At 45.8% G+C, this 21,011-nt stretch overlaps 1 protein-coding gene across 1 annotated transcript in view; it reads right to left on the minus strand.

The window, feature by feature from the left end:
• The window catches only part of PYGB (glycogen phosphorylase B), a 40,446-nt gene that overhangs the window by 18,844 nt on the left and 591 nt on the right, over positions 1–21,011 (minus strand). The window contains exon 2 of the mRNA XM_035111055.2: positions 1,690–1,791. Coding sequence (XP_034966946.1) covers positions 1,690–1,791 — 102 coding nt within the window. The remainder of the gene's footprint in view (positions 1–1,689; positions 1,792–21,011) is intronic.

The raw sequence follows: 21,011 nt of genomic DNA on the forward strand, positions 1-21,011 counted from the left end.
TTGTAGTCCTAAAAAAAGATGGAGACCCACGTTTGAGAAACACTGATCTAACGGATGTGATTGCCAGTGACGATTCCATGGCTCCTATTAGCAACTTGTTCCATTGCCTAGTTTTTCTCAGAATCTGAAAGATTTCAGACTAAATTTACCCTTCTGCAACGTGAGATTCCCCCAGGCAGAGTGCCACAATTTTTGCATCAGAAAAAGGACAGGACTGATGATGAATCCACAAAAAGCATCAGCCCCAAAGGAGGAATGAACATACCGTGTTTCCCCCTTTTTAAGACACCGTCTTATTACTTTTTTTTCTCAAAAAACCACAGGGTGGCTTATTTTTGGTGGGATGTCTTACTCGTATTTTTATTATGAGTCTGAGGGAAGGGAGGTGTGCGTCCCTGGTGCAGCCCTCTCTCCCCAGCCCTGGGATGTTCGCAAAGGGCTGCTCTCTCTCTCCTCTGATGTGGGGACTCACTTAATAGCAATCTGCTACACTGGAGCTTCTTAAATCTAAACCAGTATAATGGAATCTATCTGTGTGATACAGTCCTAGCAGTAGCCTATACCTAAAGCAAGTAAGGATCTCTACCAGCCAGCTGCCCAAGACTGCAAGACTGTCTGAAGTTCCAACAACATAGCACTTTGCAGTGCTATCACTGATAGCAAAGAAGCTACCTGCTGAGAACAAAGAAGCCAGCTAAGCAGCAATTAAGATTGCTGACTTGGTAAATGGTAGCAATTGAGAAGCAATTGAGCCAGCGAGGTGAGGAAGCACGTGTTGTTAGGACCGGCAGTTTAACTTTTGTGTAAAGCAGCGTTTAGCAGCTCCTTTTAGCAGCTCGCAAACAGCGAAGGAAAAAGTCCTTAATAAATAAATAAAAGTCCCCAAGGCAAGGACTGCGATCCAGACTACTTACAAATCCTTAAAGGGGCAGCTCCACAGACAACCAAGCAGCATAAGGTAGAAAGAAAACTGCAGCAGGATTTTTAAAAGGCTGCTTTATGCCCGGTAAAAGCAATGAGACAACAATCAGACACGGGAGATTCCCGTTAAGAGGAAATCAACGTGCATTGAATGGAAGGGAATTTAGGGAAAGGTGGGGGGAAGCGAGAGGTGGGCTGTGTGTGTGTGTGTGTGTGTGTGTGTGTGTGTGTGTGTGTGAGAGAGAGAGAGAGAGAGAGAGAGAGAGAGAGAGAGAGACACGCAGGGGGGGGGAGAGAGACAGACGCGCGCACGGAGGTCTCTCCCTAAAAGGGAAAACAGCCTTTGCATTCTTCAATCGCCCCTCTTTTCTTCCTCGTGCCTTCATCTCCTCCCCACCCCACTTTTCTCCCCTTCACCAAGTAGAGCTTACACAGCTTGGCTAAAAAAATTATTTTTGGATCTTTTTATTTAAAAAAATGCTCTCAGAAACGGGGAAGGGAAATCACAAGGCTTCGGCAGCCAGCAGCTACGGCTGTTCGGTGCATTTTTACAAGCTTTTAAAGGAAATACGTGTCTGTGGAGCGACAGCAAAATGGGGAGAGATTTTTAAGGGGGGAGTTGGCTGGCAGGAGGGGGGTTATTGCTAGTGGGTGAAGGGTCTATCAGTATGTCTTATTTTCGGGGTATGGCTTGTATCGCGCAATTGCTTAGAAATCCTGCTATGGCTTATATAATGACTACGTCTTAAAAAAGGGGAAACACGGTACCTGGTAAATGGCTTCATCGCAGCCATTCTGTAGACCCAAGTTCACCATTGTGTTCTGAAGGGTCCGTCCCATGTAGAATTCCAAAGACAGGTAGTAAATGCGCTAGGAAAGCAGAGGGAAAGAAAAGCTGGATTTTATATGCAGCAAAGAGAGTCACCCCCTGCCAACGCAGCAAGTTTACATCCCACTTTTACCAAGCTCATACAAGCAAACATAGTTCTCCTCCTCAATTTGTCATCTCAACAACCCCGTGAGGTTGGTTAGGTGATGTAGCTTAGAGTGAACAGCCTAAGGTCACCCAGGGAGCTTCATCGCTCTTAAAATGGGTCTTCCCAATCCTAGTCCAACACTTTAACCACACCACACATTAATGGCGATAGTGAAAATGCTACTTGACCCAATGAATTCTGGCAGGCATTTCCACAAAAACACATGGAATTGGGGCGCAGATTTCAGCATCCTGGGCCATCTTATCTTTCCTTTTTTTAAAAGCAAGTTTCTAGGCCTTACAAATGCAAAGTTAGGCTCGACAACAGGAAGAATGTAAAGCAAAATTCGAGAGGATAAAATAACGTTTCCAGTTGTCAGGAGACAGAGTTTTCTGGGGGAAAGGCCAGAGCTCACTTCCAGAGGAAGTGATTTGCATGCAGAAGGTCCCAGGTAGGCCTGGGAATGTCCCCTGCCTGAAATCTAGGAGATGTCCTGTCATCAGGATGTCAACACTCCTCAGCTAGATGGACCAAGAGTGTGACTTGGTATAAAACATCTTCCTATGCTCCTAGCTTTGAATGCCCAGCACGGCTGCCTTGATCAGCACTCCCTGTGTTTAGAAGGAACAGAGCAAATGACAAAACACAAAGGGAACTCTGCAGGGTGGCTTAGTAGTCGAAGAGTGTTGGACTAGGAATGACGAGAGACAAGTTTAAATCCATACAACGGCCTTGAGACTCTGTGGGTGACCTTGAGGCCGTCACTCTCTTTGCACAATCTACTTCATAAAATTGTTGTGTGAAATCAAACAGTGTGTGTATTAGTGTGAATTATGCACACTGCCTTAACCTTATTTGAGAAAAGACAGGTTAAAAATGTAGGAACAAAACCTGCACAACTTTATTTTTTTTTGTAAACACACTGCCCTGGATCAGGGTTGGCTGGTTGTTTTTTCCACACTGACTGGCAATGTGCCCCAGATGCCAAAGTATAACTGACAGGGGTCAGTATATAGGAGGTGAGCTCTAACATGGATCTTCCCAGGTGGGAATCACTGGCAAAGAAGTTTCCTGAATTCCAGGTTTTCCCTGTCAGGCTCATCTTAACACCAAAGTCTGAGTACACAAGTTTAACACACACACACATGGGGGGGGGGTGGTGGACAAGAGCAGGAAAACATAAAAACAGTACTTATCACGTTGCAACCTGCGACAATTCTTTCCCTTGGCAATATTTTTGGCAGCCTCCTCTTTACAAAGGGAAAGGGGGTTATAGTGGTAGAACATCTGCTTTGCATGCATCTGCTTTGATCCCCAGCACTTCCAGGTATGGCTGGGATCCTAGAGAGACCCTGCCAGTCAGTGTGGACAGCAATGAGCTAGATAGCCCAATGGGGCTGATTCAGTAAAAGGAAGCTATTCTTATGTTGCTACCACCAGAAGGTACCGTTTCACGGGAGGGAGATTTGGCTCGAAGGATTCAGTTGTGGAAAAAACTTCGAGAAGTGGTGTTTCTAGTACTTAAGAGTTCTGACAGCCTTGCCCACTCATTTTAATGGATCTTATTTTAGGAGAGTCCTTGGAGAATGAGGATATAAGTGACTAAGCACAAATCCCTCTTTGGGGGAGGTAAATCAATGGAAGTAGAACAACACTTAAGCAATTCTGAAATATTTATTACTTCTCAGTCTTGCTTTCAACCAAGACGAATGGGGGAGGGAGGGGGAGACACACACAGAAGGAACTACCCGTAGGAAGGAGACTGAAAATCCCTTTCTGTTGCTCGCTCACTGTCACTCTTTTTGATTACGGTACTTTCTATGGCATGTCAGCGTTTGGTGCAAGTTACACTAGCAATTGCCTTGCACCGAAAGCAATGGCAGTGTTGGCTCACATTGTCTATCCTGCCCTTGGGTCTGGTCCCTTGCTCCATGCATGCTCCCATTTCCAAGAGCGAAGACTGCAATCCTATACACACACTTACCTGTTAAGTAAGATTCACCGAACACAGCCGGACCTCTGAGTAAACATGCATAGAACTGCGGTTCAGGGCCCCTACTGTTAGGCAATAATTTTACCATGCCATGAAGAGCAAAGGCCTTGTTGTTGTTTAGTCGTTTAGTCGTGTCCGACTCTTCGTGACCCCATGGACCATAGCACGCCAGGCACTCCTGTCTTGCACTGCCTCCCGCAGTTTGGTCAAACTCATGTTCGTAGCTTCAAGTACACTGTCCAACCATCTTGTCCTCTGACGTCCCCTTCTCCTAGTGCCCTCAATCTTTCCCAACATCAGGGTCTTTTCCAAGGATTCTTCTCTTCTCATGAGGTGGCCAAAGTATTGGAGCCTCAGCTTCACGATCTGTCTTTCCAGGGAGCACTCAGGGCTGATTTCCTTCAGAATGGATAGGTTTGATCTTCTTGCAGTCCATGGGACTCTCAAGAGTCTCCTCCAGCACCATAATTCAAAAGCATCAATTCTTCGGCGATCAGCCTTCTTTATGGTCCAGCTCTCACTTCCATACATCACTACTGGGAAAACCATAGCTTTAACTATACAGACCTTTGTCAGCAAGGTGATGTCTCTGCTTTTTAAGATGCTGTCTAGGTTTGTCATTGCTTTTCTCCCAAGAAGCAGGCGTCTTTTAATTTCGTGACTGCTGTCACCATCTGCAGTGATCAAGGAGCCCAAGAAGGTAAAATCTCTCACTGCCTCCATTTCTTCCCCTTCTATTTGCCAGGAGGTGATGGGACCAGTGGCCATGATCTTGGTTTTTTTGATGTTGAGCTTCAGACCATATTTTGCGCTCTCCTCTTTCACCCTCATTAAAAGGTTCTTTAATTCCTCCTCGCTTTCTGCCATCAAGGTTGTGTCATCTGCATATCTGAGGTTGTTGATATTTCTTCTGGCAATCTTAATTCCGGCTTGGGATTCATCTAGTCCAGCCTTTCGCATGATGAATTCTGCATATAAGTTAAATAAGCAGGGAGACAATATACAACCTTGTCGTACTCCTTTCCCAATTTTGAACCACTCAGTTGTTCCATATCCAGTTCTAACTGTAGCTTCTTGTCCCACATAGAGATTTCTCAGGAGACAGATGAGGTGATCAGGCACTCCCATTTCTTTAAGAACTTGCCATAGTTTGCTGTGGTCGACACAGTCAAAGGCTTTTGCATAGTCAATGAAGCAGAAGTAGACGTTTTTCTGGAACTCTCTAGCTTTCTCCATAATCCAGCGCATGTTTGCTATTTGGTCTCTGGTTCCTCTGCCCTTTCGAAATCCAGCTTGCACTTCTGGGAGTTCTCGGTCCACATACTGCCTAAGCCTGCCTTGTAGAATTTTAAGCATAACCTTGCTAGCGTGTGAAATGAGCGCAATTGTGCGGTAGTTGCAGCATTCTTTGGCACTGCCCTTCTTTGGAATTGGGATGTAGACTGATCTTCTCCAATCCTCTGGCCATTGCTGAGTTTTCCAAACTTGCTGGCATATTGGGTGTAGCACCTTAACAGCATCATCTTTTAAAATTTTAAATAGTTCAGCTGGAATATCATCACTTCCACTGGCCTTGTTATTAGCAGTGCTTTCTAAGGCCCATTTGACTTCACTCTCCAAGATGTCTGGCTCAAGGTCAGCAACCACACTACCTGGGGTGTACGAGACCTCCATATCTTTCTGGTATAATTCCTCTGTGTATTCTTGCCACCTCTTCTTGATGTCTTCTGCTTCTGTTAGGTCCTTACCACTTTTGTCCTTTATTATGGTAATCTTTGTACGAAATGTTCCTTTCATATCTCCAATTTTCTTGAACAGATCTCTGGTTTTCCCCATTCTATTGTTTTCCTCTATTTCTTTGCATTGCTCATTTAAGAAGACCCTCTTGTCTCTCCTTGCTGTTTTTTGGAAATCTGCATTCAGTTTCCTGTATCTTTCCCTATCTCCCTTGCATTTTGCTTGCCTCCTCTCCTCCGCTATTTGTAAGGCCTCGTTGGACAGCCATTTTGCTTTCTTGCATTTCCTTTTCCTTGGGATGGTTTTCGTTGCTGCCTCCTGTATAATGTTACGAGCCTCCATCCATAGTTCTTCAGGCACTCTGTCCACCAAATCTAAATCCTTAAACCTGTTCCTCACTTCCACTGTGTATTCATAAGGGATTTGATTCAGATTGTATCTTACTGGCCCAGTGGTTTTTCCTACTTTCTTCAGTTTAAGCTGGAATTTTGCTATAAGAAGCTGATGATCTGAGTTACAGTCAGCTCCAGGTCTTGTTTTTGCTGATTGTATAGAGCTTCTCCATCTTTGGCTGCAGAGAATATAATCAATCTGATTTCGATGCTGCCCATTTGGTGATATCCATGTGTAGAGTCGTCTCTTGTGTTGTTGGAAGAGAGTGTTTGTGATGACCAGCTTGTTCTCTTGACAGAACTCAGCAGCTATTAGTCATGACCACTAAATGGGAGCATCATACCCTGCTTGTGAGCATCTCATGGGCATTGGATCAAGCACAGCTAGAAAGAAGATGCTGGACAGAATATTGGTTTGATCCAGCAGGGCTCTTCTTAGTTCTTAAGAGTTTCTTTTACATGCCCAGCTTGCAAGACTGATGTTTGCACAGGTCTTTGCTGTGAGGCATGCTGATCACCCTTGTAATTTGTACGAAGTAAGTAACAACCGCCCCAGCAGTGCTGGCAGGGGCTGGTGGGAGTTATAGTTCAAAGCAACTGGAGGGCACCACATCGGAAAGGCTGTCTTGGAGCGCCACTGGGGGTCAGTGCCTGTCTCCGTATAAGGCGGCTTGTTCATGGAGGAAACTGGGCAAATCACACAAATATACTCTGATGAAAATCCCACTGCAGGCATCCCCAAACTGCAGCCCTCCAGATGTTTTGGCCTACAACTCCCATGAGCCCTAGCTAACAGGACCAGTGGTTGGGGAAGATGGGAATTGTAGTCCAAAACATCTGGAGGGCCAAAGTTTGGGGATGCCTGTCCTACTGTAAGGCTTATTTGGATACCGTTGCTGATAAACTACCGGGCAGCAGATATAGTAGCAAATGGCACATTTCTCCCTTGCAGCCTGGGCACCGCCACCGTAAAATCAATCAGTCAATCAGCCGCCAGAGTGTTGATTGCTAAGTATTGGAAAGGTACCCTTGTACCAACAAAAGGAGAATGGGTAAACAAATTATGTGAGTATTTGGAGTTGGCGAAACTCACAGATATAATACGACAAAAACCAAAAAACAGGATAAAAAAACAATGGGAATGTCTAAATGATTATTTAAAAAAAACAGACAAGGGGACAAAAACATGGCTATGTTTGGAATAACCTTGTAAGGATAAATATTGTATATAAAATTACAACTGTTAGATAGGTATAAAGGTAAGATGTTTATTAAAATATGTTCGACAGGAGAACGAAAATGTAACAAGAAATACTGTGCTGAAAGCGGTGGAAGTATTATGCCCTTGAGATGATTTCTTTCAAGTGGACCTTTATATAAATCTTTTCTTTTTTCTTTTTCGTTTTTTCCCCTTCCTTTTGCTTTTACTTCCTTTGCCCTCTACCTTTCCCTCTTCTACCCTTACCTTTTTCCTTTCCTGCCTTCTTGGTTTCTTTTTCTTTTTTCCATCCTTTGTTTGTTTGTTTATCTCCCCCTCCCTCTATGGCCCTATGCCCTTCTGCTCACTCATATTTCACTCCCTTCTCTTTCTCTCTTACCCTTTTTTTCCCCTTTCGATACCTCATAATTTTGATATGTGTACAATACAGCTGAATGTTCTTGGATTGGCTCGAAGATGTTGTGCAATGTTTTAACAAATTCTCAAATAAAATCTTAAAAAAAAAAATCAATCAGTCAATCGTGATGTTGGTAGAGCCCTGAGACTTTTAATCTCAGGGTCATGGGTTCAAGTCCCACATTGGGCAAAAAGATTCATTGCATTGCAGGGAAAGTTGAAATGGATGATCCTCTAAAATTCTATTGTGATGGCCATGTTTGTTGGCCCCTATGTACACTGAGCAGCAGGAGACCAAGTCTGAAGTAATGGGAGACTCCAGACACAAAAGAGGATTTAGGATTATTACCGAGAGGTATGGTTTGTCTCAGGTCAGGAAGTGGAGTACACTGCCCAGCGCTAAAGTGGATGCATTAAGTTTTGCACAACGTAGGTCTCTTTAAGAAACTGCAGCATAAGTTGCTTTTAAAAAAATGACCACAGAACCCACACTCCATTAGTTCTTCCGCAATGTTTATGATTTTAATAGGACCATTTCCGAAGGAAATGGATTGTGGGTTCTGCCCTATCAGAACGTAAGAGAAGCCCAAAGCATCAGCTGGTAGGAACATCCTGTTCCTCTGCCTCCAGAAAGCCCCCAAGTGGAGTGAAGGGTACAGACAGAACATATGAACAACACTGCAAGGGGGCAACTCATTCTCTTGCTCCGAGGTTGGAATTGGGCCCCATGTCCCCCAAAATCTTCACTGTTGCTGAAGCATAGACAGAGGAATGTGGATCTGGCAGGGTGGCCAAAAACCTCTTGAATTCCTAATGCGCAACACAGTAGTGTGGGTTTTTTGATGTCTTTTAAAGTTAAAGTGGGGCCTGCACTTCATGCTTCTGCCCCCCTGTCCCACCATGATCCTGTCCCTCACGACTGGCACAAACTGGCAGCTGACAGTTGCAGTCCAAGGGGTTGGACTAGATGACATCTGGGGTCCCTCTCAACTCTACAATTCTATGAACTAACACAACAAGCATGTTGCAACAGAACAAGACTTTGCTCACGCTAGTGTGTGCCTGAATGTGTACATTTACTTTCCCCCAAAGCGTTTTTGATATTTTTGAGAAAGGCACTGCAACAATAGTGACGCCACCTTGTACTTAAAATAAAGGTCCAGGAAGCTGGAAGAGTATTTGATTGCAAGCTGATGGAAGCCAAGAGAGGCAAACCTCATTGTCAAAGGTGAAAGAGCTGAGTGAATAGAAGGGTGAAGATGAGTCATCATTCACTTGAACAGACAGGTTTGGGAAACAAAAGGCTTGTTCTACTACGGTAATCTTGCTTCAGTGATCTTGAATCCAGCTCTGTAGTTGAGCTAAGTGGCAGTCAGTTCCATTTAAAAACAAAGCAAAACAGCCAGAATATTGTTACCCCACTTTATTCTGTTAACCATCTCAAGGCCACTGAACACCAGCAGATTATCACAGGCTGTGTGATTATCCTCAGCTACAGGAGCTGTATCTTTGAGCCATCAAATGCCTGGGTGAACAGGTATGGTTTTAAATTCCTCGTGGGTGTTAGTAACAGGGGAGACAGCAACAATCCCATGACAGCAGACATGGGGAATGGATCTTCCACACACCTCACCAAGGAGGGCATTCCACAAGTAGGCAACCACCACCAAGAAGGCCGCCATGGGTCATGTATTCAGAGGGCCTCTCCTGCTGACTGTAGTGTCTGAGATGGCTGATCCTGAGGATCAGGATCTTTTAAGAGATCAAGGCATATGCCCTGTGGTTGCTAGGCAGCAAACCAAGAATTTCCAGCAGACTGTGTGACTTATGAAACCATGGGTTCCTCATCCCTGCCCTTTCATTTCTCCCAAAAATAATCTCCTTGGATTGTGCCACCCCCCCCTTCCTGTCCTTTTCCAACCACCTTCCCTCTCCCCTAGCGACTGTTTCCTAGCACTGGTTGCCATGAGTCTCCTTCTTTCCAATAGGCCTTCTTCCTGTTGTTCCATCTTGCCGTAAGTGCAACATACAGACCAGGAAAGTTGGTGGGTTGGTGACTGGGCCAAAAAATGGTGGGGGAAAGAGTCCTCTGCTGATATATACAGGCTGCTGTGCCCTAGTTTGGCTCAAGGGCCCCAGGGAAGGCTGGGCAACGCAGCGAATCACTCTAAGGACAGGGTAACATCTGGAAGAGCAGAGTCACATCCAAGAGAGCAAAGCCAAGACCTATAGAGAAGAGTGAAGGGAGGTTCCAGCCGATCACAACAGGCAAGGTAGAGCACAATCCATCAGGACCCAGGACAGCTCACTGTGGCAAGTTCTAGTTGGAACTCACCTAAGGAGAGCTGTTGTCTTAGCGGCATGTTGAGGGCTTCTGAAGGGTGTTGGCTGATCTGCTCTACTGTTAATCCCATTCCCTCTGAGAAGCTCTCTGTTAAAGGGACACCTGCCTGGTTGTGCAGCTTTGGGTTCCTATAGCATGGGTGCAGGGAGGGCTGCACTAGGGCATGCCCTCTGGGTCTGAGAAATTGGGCAAAGCCACACCCTCTGGCCTTGACAGTCCTGGAGCACGGGGCCACCACTCTCCAAGACAATGTCTCCTCCCTTTCTGAGGCTAGCTCTGAGCTGGGAGGAGATTCAGGCCAGTAAACATGACACAGACTAAGCATAATTGAATCCTCACAGTATTAACACTCCAATAGATCCAGCTTCCCCATTAGGTTTCTACTGGCTGGGGGAGCCACCCAGGTCCTTCAGAGGTCAGCAAACTTTTTCAGCAGGGGGCCAGTCCACTGTCCCTCAGACCTTGTTGGGGGGGGGACGACGACTATATTTTGAAGGGGGGGAAATGAACAAATTCCTATGCCCCACAAATAACCCAGAGATGCATTTTAAATAAAAGCACACATTCTACAGTACCAGGCAGGCCCCACACATAAATAGATATTTTAAATAAAAGGACACATTCTACTCATGTAAAAACACGCTGATTCCCGGACCATCCGCGGGCTGGATTTAGAAGGCGATTGGGCCGCATCCAGCCTTAGTTTGCCTACCCCTGTCCTAGCGCATTGTAATAAATAATAATAATAATAATTTATTATTTATACCCCGCCCATCTGGCCGGGTTCCCCCAGCCACTCTGGGCGGCTTCCAACAGAATATTAAAATACAGAAATCAATCAAACATTAAAAGCTTCCCTAAACAGGGCTGCCTTAAGATGCATTCTAAAGGTGCCTTCTAAACCGAGGCCGTTTATTGTACAGCTTTCAACCCTTCTATTAGGCTGTTTCCTAAAACTAAACTTGCTTCCTCATAAAAGGAAGCTCATGGCATCATCACCCACAGGGAGGAAGAGAGCAAAGTTCCCGAGTGTCTCTTTCCTTCCAGAAAAGTTCAGCTGCAGGAGATTTAACAAAAAGAAGGGTATTTGGTTGCTACTTTATCTAACAAAGCCAGACTGGTTTGGCAGGATAGACCACTTAAGCCAAGGGTGGAGAAACTGTGGCCTGCCAGAGGTTGTTGCTGCTGGACTACAGCTCCCATCATCCCTGACCACTGGCCATGCTGTCTGGAGCTCATGGGAATTGGAGTCCAACAACATATGGAGGGCCACAGGTTGCCCGTCCCTAATTTTAAGTAGTCCTTCCATGGTCCAGACCTTCACCCTACCACAGAGAGCTAGACAGGATCTCTCTTAGAAACTTTCCAGATAATTTTTATTTTAATGGATTGGTTTTTATTCATCTGAAATCTATGGGGCTTTCTTCTTCACAAATTTGCTGTATGTTTCCTTGCACTCTTACACTTCTACAGAACTTTTTGGAAAAAGAATGCAGTTGGACACCCTTTCTTAACTTCTTTCCCTGGCAATACTCCCGTGTGAGGAATGGTGAAGCATATTTGTTCCCTTGAAATAACCAGTTGCCAGCTCCAAAAATATTAATAGCACTGTTCTGCTGAATCCATGCAGATAATGTTAAGTGCCTCTCTAAGATTTGCATAAAGGAGAGAAAGGGGTTTACTTTCAGCAGACTCATCTACTTGGAAAATTGCAGGAGGAATTGCTCCTGAAAATAGGCATCACAGCCTTCCACATTTCTTAACACCCGCGCCCGCAACATAACTCTTTTCCATTTGATAGTTAAATGAACAACTTGAGTCAGGAATGAGTAATCTGTGGCCCTCCAGAGGTTATTGCACTACAACACCCATCATCCCCAAACAATGATTCTGCTATCTATGGCTGATGGAATAGTGTCCAACAGCACCTGGAAGGCCACAGATTCCAGATTCATAGAATCATAGAATTGGAGAGTTGGAAGATACCCTGAGGGTCATCTAGTCCAACCCCCTGCAATGCAGGAATCTCAACTAAAGCATCCATGATGGATGGCTTCCCCCAAAGAATGGACTCCCAATGACACATTTAAAAACTATATGTTCCTGGCTAAAGGGGAGGTTGTGCATGCATGTTTCATCACTTTATTATTTAAATAAATTCAAATTATTCAGCCCCAAGATGATTATAATGTCAAGAGGTGACTTGTGTATAGTGTTGTGAGTATCGGACCAGGGCTGCAGAGACCTTGGTTCAAATCTCCACTCAGCCATGAAGCTCATTAGATGACCTTGGGCTAGTCCTGCAATCTTCCGCATTAGCAAAGTCATTTACATGACACAGACGGAGTCCAGAAGACAAAAAGATCTTGGCAACACTTCACTGAGCAAAACTGAACAAACACAGCGTGTAATTTGAGAAGTAAACAAAGAGGTTTTTTGTCTTTCTTCAGACCTTGTACACAGCAATGAGACATTTAACCAACCACACAAAGGAAAAACTTCCTCAAAACTGCAGTGGCTCTCTGCCTCACAACAACCCGAGAGTGGCCCGAGAGTAGCCCGTTGATACCAAGTGATATTAAGCCTCAGTATGATAGTTTCAAAAAGTACCAGGCAATAGTAAACACCATCTATATTAGCAATCTAAAAACAACTGCAGAACACAAGGATTTTTAACTTTTTAAACAAGTGTGTTTCCTGCTACAGGAAATGCATCTGTTTGGTCACCGTGAGGAGCAGGATGCAGGATTAGACAGAATTTGTACCTGTTCCAACAGAGCTCGCCTTATGTTTTTATAAAAAGACAGCTGCATAATGGGACCTAAACTGGTGTACAGTAATACCTCGGGTTACGAACGCGATCCGTTCCGGATCGCAGTTCGCAACCCGAATAGTTCGCAAACCGAGCGCGATGGGCGGCGCCATTTTGCGCATGCGCAAAGCGCGATTTTTGAGATTTTCGCGCTTTGCGCATGCGCAAATCGCGCGATCGCGCGCGGGGCGAAAACACTTCCGGGTTTGCGCAGTTCGTAACCCGAACTGTTCACAAACCGAGGTGGTCGTAACCCGAGGTACGACTGTAAATATTTATAGGCCGGGGGTGGGGGTGGGTGAGTAAAGAGGGAACAATGATACAGGATTTGAAGGTGCATTCTAAGGTAAACACTCAGTTAACAAAGGAAGCTTAGGCCCCAGAGAACTACAATTCCCAGAGTAGTTTGACAGTCAATCTTTCTTCCCAATGAACTCTGGGAACTGCAGTTCCTAGCAACTCTTAGCACCCTTAACAAAGCACCCTTCCCAGGATTCTTTGGAGGAAACCATGACTCTTTCAAGTGGCATGATGCTGCTTTAAATGTGTAATGCAGATGGGGACTAATTTGTCCTGCTGGGGATTATCACGGCCAGGGCTGGTGGACATTCTCCAATTGGCGCCTCAGCACAAGGCCCGCTAGTGGCGATTCCCTCATGAGGGCAGGCAACCCCTCTCCTCCTCCTATTTATTTTTCGGGGTGCAAGGGACAGTTGGGGCCTACCTGAGGAAAGGTTTGGCAGTATGGTTTTACAGCAGGGCATTGTGGGTAACTACAATGGTAGCTGCCAGGCAGTCATCTGAGGAGCACCAGAAAAGGGGCTGCATGGCACCGGCAGATTCCTCAGGAGTTGCCCAAGAACGCTGTCTGCTGACACTGTCTCTGCCCACCTCGAGCAGCAGCTGACCCCAACTATTTCTCTTGAACATCCCAATAAATCTGCTCTGTTGTTGCATAGCCTGTCATGGGGGCCCTTAGCTGCCCTGCTGCCTCAGATAAGGTGCTGCAAGCTACCCCCCCATGTTATTACAGTGGTACCTCTACTTACGAATTTAATGCGTTCCGAACGCACATTCGTAAGTCGAAAAAAATTGTAAGTCGAATCCCATAGGAATGCATTGGGAGAAAAAATTCTTAAGTATCTAAAAATTCGTAAGTAGAAAAAAATCCTATCTAAACCGCATCCAAGATGGCGGACGGAGCTCTGTTCGTAAGTAGAAACATTCGTAAGTAGAAACATTCGTAAGTAGAGGTACCACTGTATTATTATATTTATATTCCACATTTCCCCTATGGAGCTCATGCATGGGTCTACCACTCTCCATTTTATCCTCACAACAACCCTGAGAGGTAGGGCTAGGCTGAGAAACAGTGATCAACACAAGGACACCCAGCGAGCTTCATGACTGAGTGGGGACTCGAACCTTGATCTTCCAGGTCCCAGTCATTCAGCCACCAGTCCTGTCCAGGTTTGGTACGTGGAATGGAGAGGAGTCGTCGTCTTGTCCTTTGCCTCAGGTAGCAAACCGTTTTGTGTATGAACCAAGTTTGCACTTTGGAGTACAGCCAGACATTCCCTCCTGGGTGCACATGGTAGAGGAAGATTAACAGGCAGTGAGTGCGAAACTCATTTGCCATTCCTTTTCAAGGAACCCCTGAAAAGCTAGGAACATAGGAAGCTGCCTTACACTGAAGCAAAGCTTGGGTCAGTCAAGCTCAGTATTGCTTATGTTACACTTACACCGACTGGCAGCAGCAATGCCAGAATTTCAGGCAGGAATTTATCCTTAATCCCTACTTGGGGATTGAAAGTGGGAACTTCTGCATGCAAATGTAAATGCTCTACCATAGAGCTACGGCTCTGCTGGTGAAATCCAGTGTTTTTCTAGAACGTGGTTCGAAAACCTCCTAGCTGTGAATTCCAGATTATTTCAACTGACTAATCTGGCCTCTTTCTGCAAGGGTAGAGCTACCATGACGACTTCAGTTTTTGCAGTGCTGTTTATGTCTGCCAGATGGTACCCAATGGCACAAATAGGAAATTGATCCAGGACGCCCAGGGACCAGCCTGTCCTAGATCCTTCGTATACCTCAGATGAAAGGATTCATCCATCCGTTTGTTGTTTTATTCTCTGTTGTGTGAAAAACAACAACGATGGCCTGAATTGCTCTAGTGACAGGTCAACTCAAAAGAACTCTCTGCAGGGTAGCAGATCTAAGGCAATTTTTTCACTGTAGACTTTGTGATCCATATATGTCAGGCAGATTTCAAGCACAGCACAGAAAGCTCCCTTATACAGAGTCCATCTAACTCAGTTTTGTCTATGCTGAGTGGCAGGGACTCTCTCCCAGCCCTTCCCGGAGATGGAGGCAAATGAGACGTTCTGCATGCAAAGAGATGCTCTGCTACTGAGCCACGGAGACCGATAAATCCTATCATTGAAAAAAATCTGGTAACCTTACCCTAGCCCCACTTACCTGGGAGTAAGCCCCATTGAATTCTCCTCTCTCCTAGAGGGATGGTTAGGACTACACTGTTATTCAGGAGTTTTGTCAACCTTTGAACCAGCCTGTGGAAAGCAGTTCGGTCTGCACCCATTTGCAGATGATCAAATACAGCAGTTGGGGAACCTTTTTTCACCTGGAGGGCCAGATTCCCTTCTGGGTAATCTCCCGGGGGCCACATTTCAGTGGTGGGCAGAACCAGAGGGGGGAAAATGGGCAGGACAACAAATATTCCCCCCCCCTCTTTGTACAGCTGGTTGTTTTCTACACAAAGAGTTACTAACCTACCTTTTTGGACCAGTGGGCATATTTTGAGAGAGTGCTGTGGGCACCTCCCACAAAATGGCTGCCATGGGGAAATGACATAATGCGAAATGGCTGCCATGTCCTGCTAGTCCCAAATGTGGAAATCTCTCTTTCACACACAGATGCTGGTGCTATCTAACAACAGAGAGCATTCCTGAGGACTAGGAAAAATATACAAGGTGATACACCCCACCCCTCTCCCTCTCCCTCAGATCTCTCTCTGTCTCTCTCATGCACACAAATACTCAGGGATGCCAACAGGGTTTTCTGGGCCCAGCACACTGCATGTGGATTGAGCTCTCTGCCCCACTTGCAAAATCTGCATATGCTTCCAGACATGCAAAGTTGTATGCTCTTTCACAAGTGGAGGGTGCAAAAATAAACCAGTGTCAATGTGTGTAAAACGCCTGCAAAGAATGTGAACAGGTGCAGCTTTTCCTCCCACCATGGCATTTCCATACTAGAAAAGGCCTAGCCTGTTGAATTTCTGCCCGCCACACAGCCGTTAAAGACACAATAACTCTATTTTACCCCTAAAGCAAAGCCTAGGCAGCAGCTGCAATCCTATACTCACTTTCCTGCGGTCATTTCATATAAATCACTTAGAAGGGTACTGGCACCTTTTGCTTCGTAACTCCCCCCCCCCCCCCGGAGCGCTAGAGACTTACTTTTAAAAAAGAGAAAGAAAGCATTCATAGCTGCCAAGTTTTCCCCTTTCTCGTGAGGCCTATTCAGCATAAGGGAATTTCCCTTAAAAAGGGGGATAACTTGGCAGCTATGAAAGCATTCAGCCTGGGGGCCCTGGCTGAGGGTGCCCATGAAAGACTCACATGTGCCAGGTTGGTGGCCCCTGTTCTATCCCCCCCCCCTCTCTCACCCAATCCATTATCCTCTATCCTGGCACGCAAGAGGCATTATCAGAGTTCAATGATAAATCCCAGCCAGGCAAAAAAGAGGGTGTGATGGAGGGCTGGACTGAGGCCTGGAGTGAGAGGGTGCAGCTCTGAGAAAGGGTTTGTGGTGTGGCGAGAGACCCAAAGGCCAGAGAGAGAAACTTGGAGGGTCCCTAGATCTGACGTTTCTCACACCTGATCTACAGCTCAAAAAGCTTCCCTTGTTGATTTCCATTGAAGGGTCAAATGCAGGTCAGGATGTTCTGTTCTGTCTTTTTTCCTTCTGATCAGCTGGTAACCCCAGATATTTTCTTGTGCAAACATCCCTAGGATCAGGCTGTACATGGACCATGCTTAAATGGAGCGTGCTAGGAAAGCTGCAACAGTTTCCATGACTACTCTGTTCTGCTATGGTCTGTAGACAGCAGATGCCACTCTGAAACTCAGAGCTCTGAGCAAGGTACATGGCAGGAAGACAGGAAGGCGAGAGGCCACAAAACCCCACAGATGTCAAATTAGCCTTCATTTAAGGTGAGCAAGGGGAGGACCTCGCTCTTTACCACATAGTTCTAGCTACAGGTAGGTAGCCGTGTTGGTCTGATGTAGTCGAAACAAAATTTAAAAATTCCTTCCAGGAGCACCTTAGAGACCAACTAAGTTTGTCATTGGTATGAGCTTTCGTGTATCTGAAGAAGTGTGCCTGCACATGAAAACTCATACCAATGACAAACTTAGTTGGTCTCTAAGGTGCTACTGGAAGTAATTTTTTTCTTTATCACATAGTGAGCTTAAGTCACCGAAATAGCAGCAGAGATGAGAGTGTTGAGGCTACCTATAAATAAATGCTTGGATATCTGGGGGGTGGGGTGGGGCAGGTTGCCTCTGCTGTGTTTCGGTCTGCCAGTAGTTAATATAGTCCTCATGCATTAGTTACTTTGGATTTATACCAATGTTTAAGAGGCTCTTATCTAATCTCTCTGTGCTGCTGTAAAAATGAAAATCCCCCCCCCTGGTATTTTTGGCGATATTTTAATAACCACTTAAGAGACATCTTTGGAGAATGAAGCCATAGATGAAATGGCTTCCTCTGTCTGAAATCCTTGGCCAGAAACCACTCTGAGAATTGTAGCTCTGTGAGGGGAACAGGGGTCTCCTAGCAACTCTAGGCACCCTTCACAAACTACAGTTCCCAGGATTATTTGTGGGGAAGCCATGGCTGTTCAAAAGTGGTCTTGTAGTGCTTCTAGAATGAATACCGTCTGGTTCAAAACCTGAAAGGTAAGTACTTACCTTTCTGCCATGTGACAGAGGAGGCATATATTTGTGGGATTTTCTGCCTCAGGTTCCAAAATAACCTTGGTTGGCTTTGGGTGTTATGCACCTTGACTTAGGGGTGGGTATATGTGCCACGAGGCTCATTTTGCTAGAGATGTCCGTGACTGGAACCTAATTTTATTCCTGTCGTTCTGGAATTGCCTGTTGCTGAAGGATGGCAGAGACTGCGGTGGCGGCTTGTCAAACAACGAAGTATGTTCCCATTAATGCAGAGCCGGAGAAGGCAGAGAAAAGGGCAATAAAAACTAGCTGTGTGGAAAGGGTGACATGAGCAAAATTATTCTCTCTCAGAACACTGGAACGCAGGGTCACCTCAAGAAACAAAATGGCTGCCCTGGTATGCTCAGGACCAATGTAGACATTTTCATCAGAGATCGTTTCGGGGGGGGGGGGAGAGAGAGAAGAGATTCTGGTCACATCCATACAGTTACATGTAATGGCATATTCCCATATCTCCTATCTCTTTCAAGAGCCATGGCACCTCTGAAAGGATCATTGGTTAAGGATACTGACAGTCGGTAGGAGATCTTCCCCAGAGCTACAATTCCCAACACTTTTAACAAATGAGTTCCCAAGAATATTTGCGGGAAGCCATGCCTGATAAAGTGGCACAAGAAGGCCTTAAAATGAATGATGTAGATGTGACAAAATTCACAAAGGCACGTCAACCTGTGGCGGACAATAAAGTTCTGTTTCCTGCTAAAAGTGGCATGCCTTTGATTTCTAGACTCTGTGGACCAACACAAAATAACGGGTCCCTCGGTTATAACCTGCTTGGATGTTTCCTACCTGCCACAGCTTTGCCCTGACAATTTTGAACGATCCAAAGATACTGGACTATGAGGGAACTCCTTCTTTGTTTCTTAACATCATTTGGATGCCACCCAGTTAAAACAAAAGCCTTTGGGTGGTTAGCAATAAAAGACAAAAGCTGTTAGAGAAGAATCAACAAGAGCTATAAAAATGAGCAGAATGAAACCACTCACAGCTCAAAAACACATACGTGCATATATTCACAAAGCCAGGAACAACAGAACGTATGTTGGCACAGTAGAGCAAAAAACACAGAAGTTCTGAAAACGCTACGCTCTGTCTCCAGTCAGAGGTGACAATGCTTTTGAATACAGTACCAGTTGCTGGATGGTCTGCAGGTACAAGCTTCCCCCACCCCTGGTTGAATTAAGCCTTAGTTAAACTATGGTTTAGCTTTCAGCCAGGGGTGAAACCAGGCTTCATTTCACCAGGGTCAAAGACCCAGTTTGGCACACAAAGGCTGGGAGCCTCAATAGCACCCCTCTGGAGGCTTCACCTGGGGCAAAAAACCCCCAGCTAGACCCCCCCCACCAGTAACTATGGCTCTGCTTTAGCTTAAATAAACCATAGTTAATAAACCATGGGCTGGCATATCCTAAGACAGATGCCAACTAGGTAGTAGTGTGACATGCAAACCCAGCCGAGAGCCTTAATCATCAGTTATTGGCTATGGTTTGATAGCTAAACTATTGTTTAGCATTACTTGTGAGCCCAGACGGCGGCAGTTTAGCAGATCTTGTGAGCTGGGTGATATCACCTACACAACCAAGAGCTTTCAGATTGCTGTTGGCTGCTACCCAGGACATAGAAAAACTTGCAAAAAGGAAGGTAATGTCGATGCAACAAGCATTACACATGAAAATGATAGTGTTCTGGGGAGGGGCCGCAGCTCAGTGGCAGTCAATCTGCTTTGCATGCAGGTTCAATGAACCCCGGGTTCAAGGGCTGACATATCCAGCTAGGGCTGAAACCCCAGAGGCTTCTTCCAGTCCGTTTCAACAATATTACTGAGCTAGATGGAGCAATGTTCTGACATGATACAAGGCAGCTTCCTATGATGCTAACTCTTGATCATGTAGGCCTATTTCTCAAGGACACGATGAACCTGTGTCTGGTTGGTACCACTCCAGAAAGCAATACAGTACTCGCCCAAACAAGAGCCCTGTTTAGGGAAGTTTTTAATGTTTGATGCTGTACTGTTTTTAATATTCGGTTGGAAGCCACCCAGAGTGGCTGGCTATTATTATTATTATTATTATTGGGTCCCCACCTCCACACAGAAAGGCAGCACAGCAGCAAGGAGCTTAGGCTGCAGTCCTATACACACTTGCCTAGAAATAAATCCCATTGCACTCAGCGGAGTTTACTTCTGAGAAGACCTGTATAAATTGCAGTTCAGCCACTAGTTTCCCATGCATAGTGTTGCTGTTGTCCTTGCTACCAGGCTGGGGGGAAAGCGTTCAATAATATCTGTCTACATTATGAAGTAGTACAGCCCCCAAACAAGCTCACCATCATCTCTTATCAGAACGGGATCTGAATTTTCTGCTTTTATCAGAGTAAGCCTAGGTAACAAAAGCAACAGAGCATCTCCTTTGCCTACAGCTCAACCCCCAGCATCTCTATGTAGGGCAGGAAAAGCCTCTATCTAGCTGAATCCTAGAAAGCCGCTGCCACTCAGAGGAGATGCTGAGCCAGACGGACCAAAGGTCTGACTCAGCAGAAGATCTCCCCATGTAATGCTGCTCAATGTAGGATTGAAGACCAGGAGGAAGAAAAGCTTTGAAGCCTCCGGGCCAGCAAACAAAACGAATCTCGGAGGGCCCCTCCCTTAATGAATAGGCAGCATCTTCTTTCGCTGCGCCCTTAATTTCGGTGCGTTTTTCTGCCCAGAAATACCCCTCCTTTTCCAAAGGGCTAACACAGAGACATCCATCACACTGGCTAAAGTCGACATCACTATGGTTGCAGATCCACTGCTGCAAACCCACGGCTGCTAACCACACACACACACACACACACACACACACGGGGTGGAAGAGAGAGATTTCCCATTGATTGCAATGCGGACGCGTACTTTGCGACGGGCCTTGCACTTATTTGCCAGACTCTCCCGCTTTGCAGCCTATGGGAAATGGGATTCCTTCTCCGCGCCACGCTCCAATGGCTTCTTGGCGCACCATCTTCCCTGCAAGGAGAGCGCAGCGTGGGCAAAAACACAAAACACGCGCGCAGGCAACCGTTGGCCAGCAGAGGGGGGCATTTCCAGAGCCAGCAAGGCCTGCCTTCGGCTCTGCGAAACGGGGAAAGATTTGCGCGGTAGCGCGCGGGTGGAAGCGAAAGAGAGGCTGCGCCTGGTTTTTGCAG

Source organism: Zootoca vivipara, chromosome 3 (assembly GCF_963506605.1).
Source record: "Zootoca vivipara chromosome 3, rZooViv1.1, whole genome shotgun sequence".
NCBI classification, from domain to species: domain Eukaryota; kingdom Metazoa; phylum Chordata; class Lepidosauria; order Squamata; family Lacertidae; genus Zootoca; species Zootoca vivipara.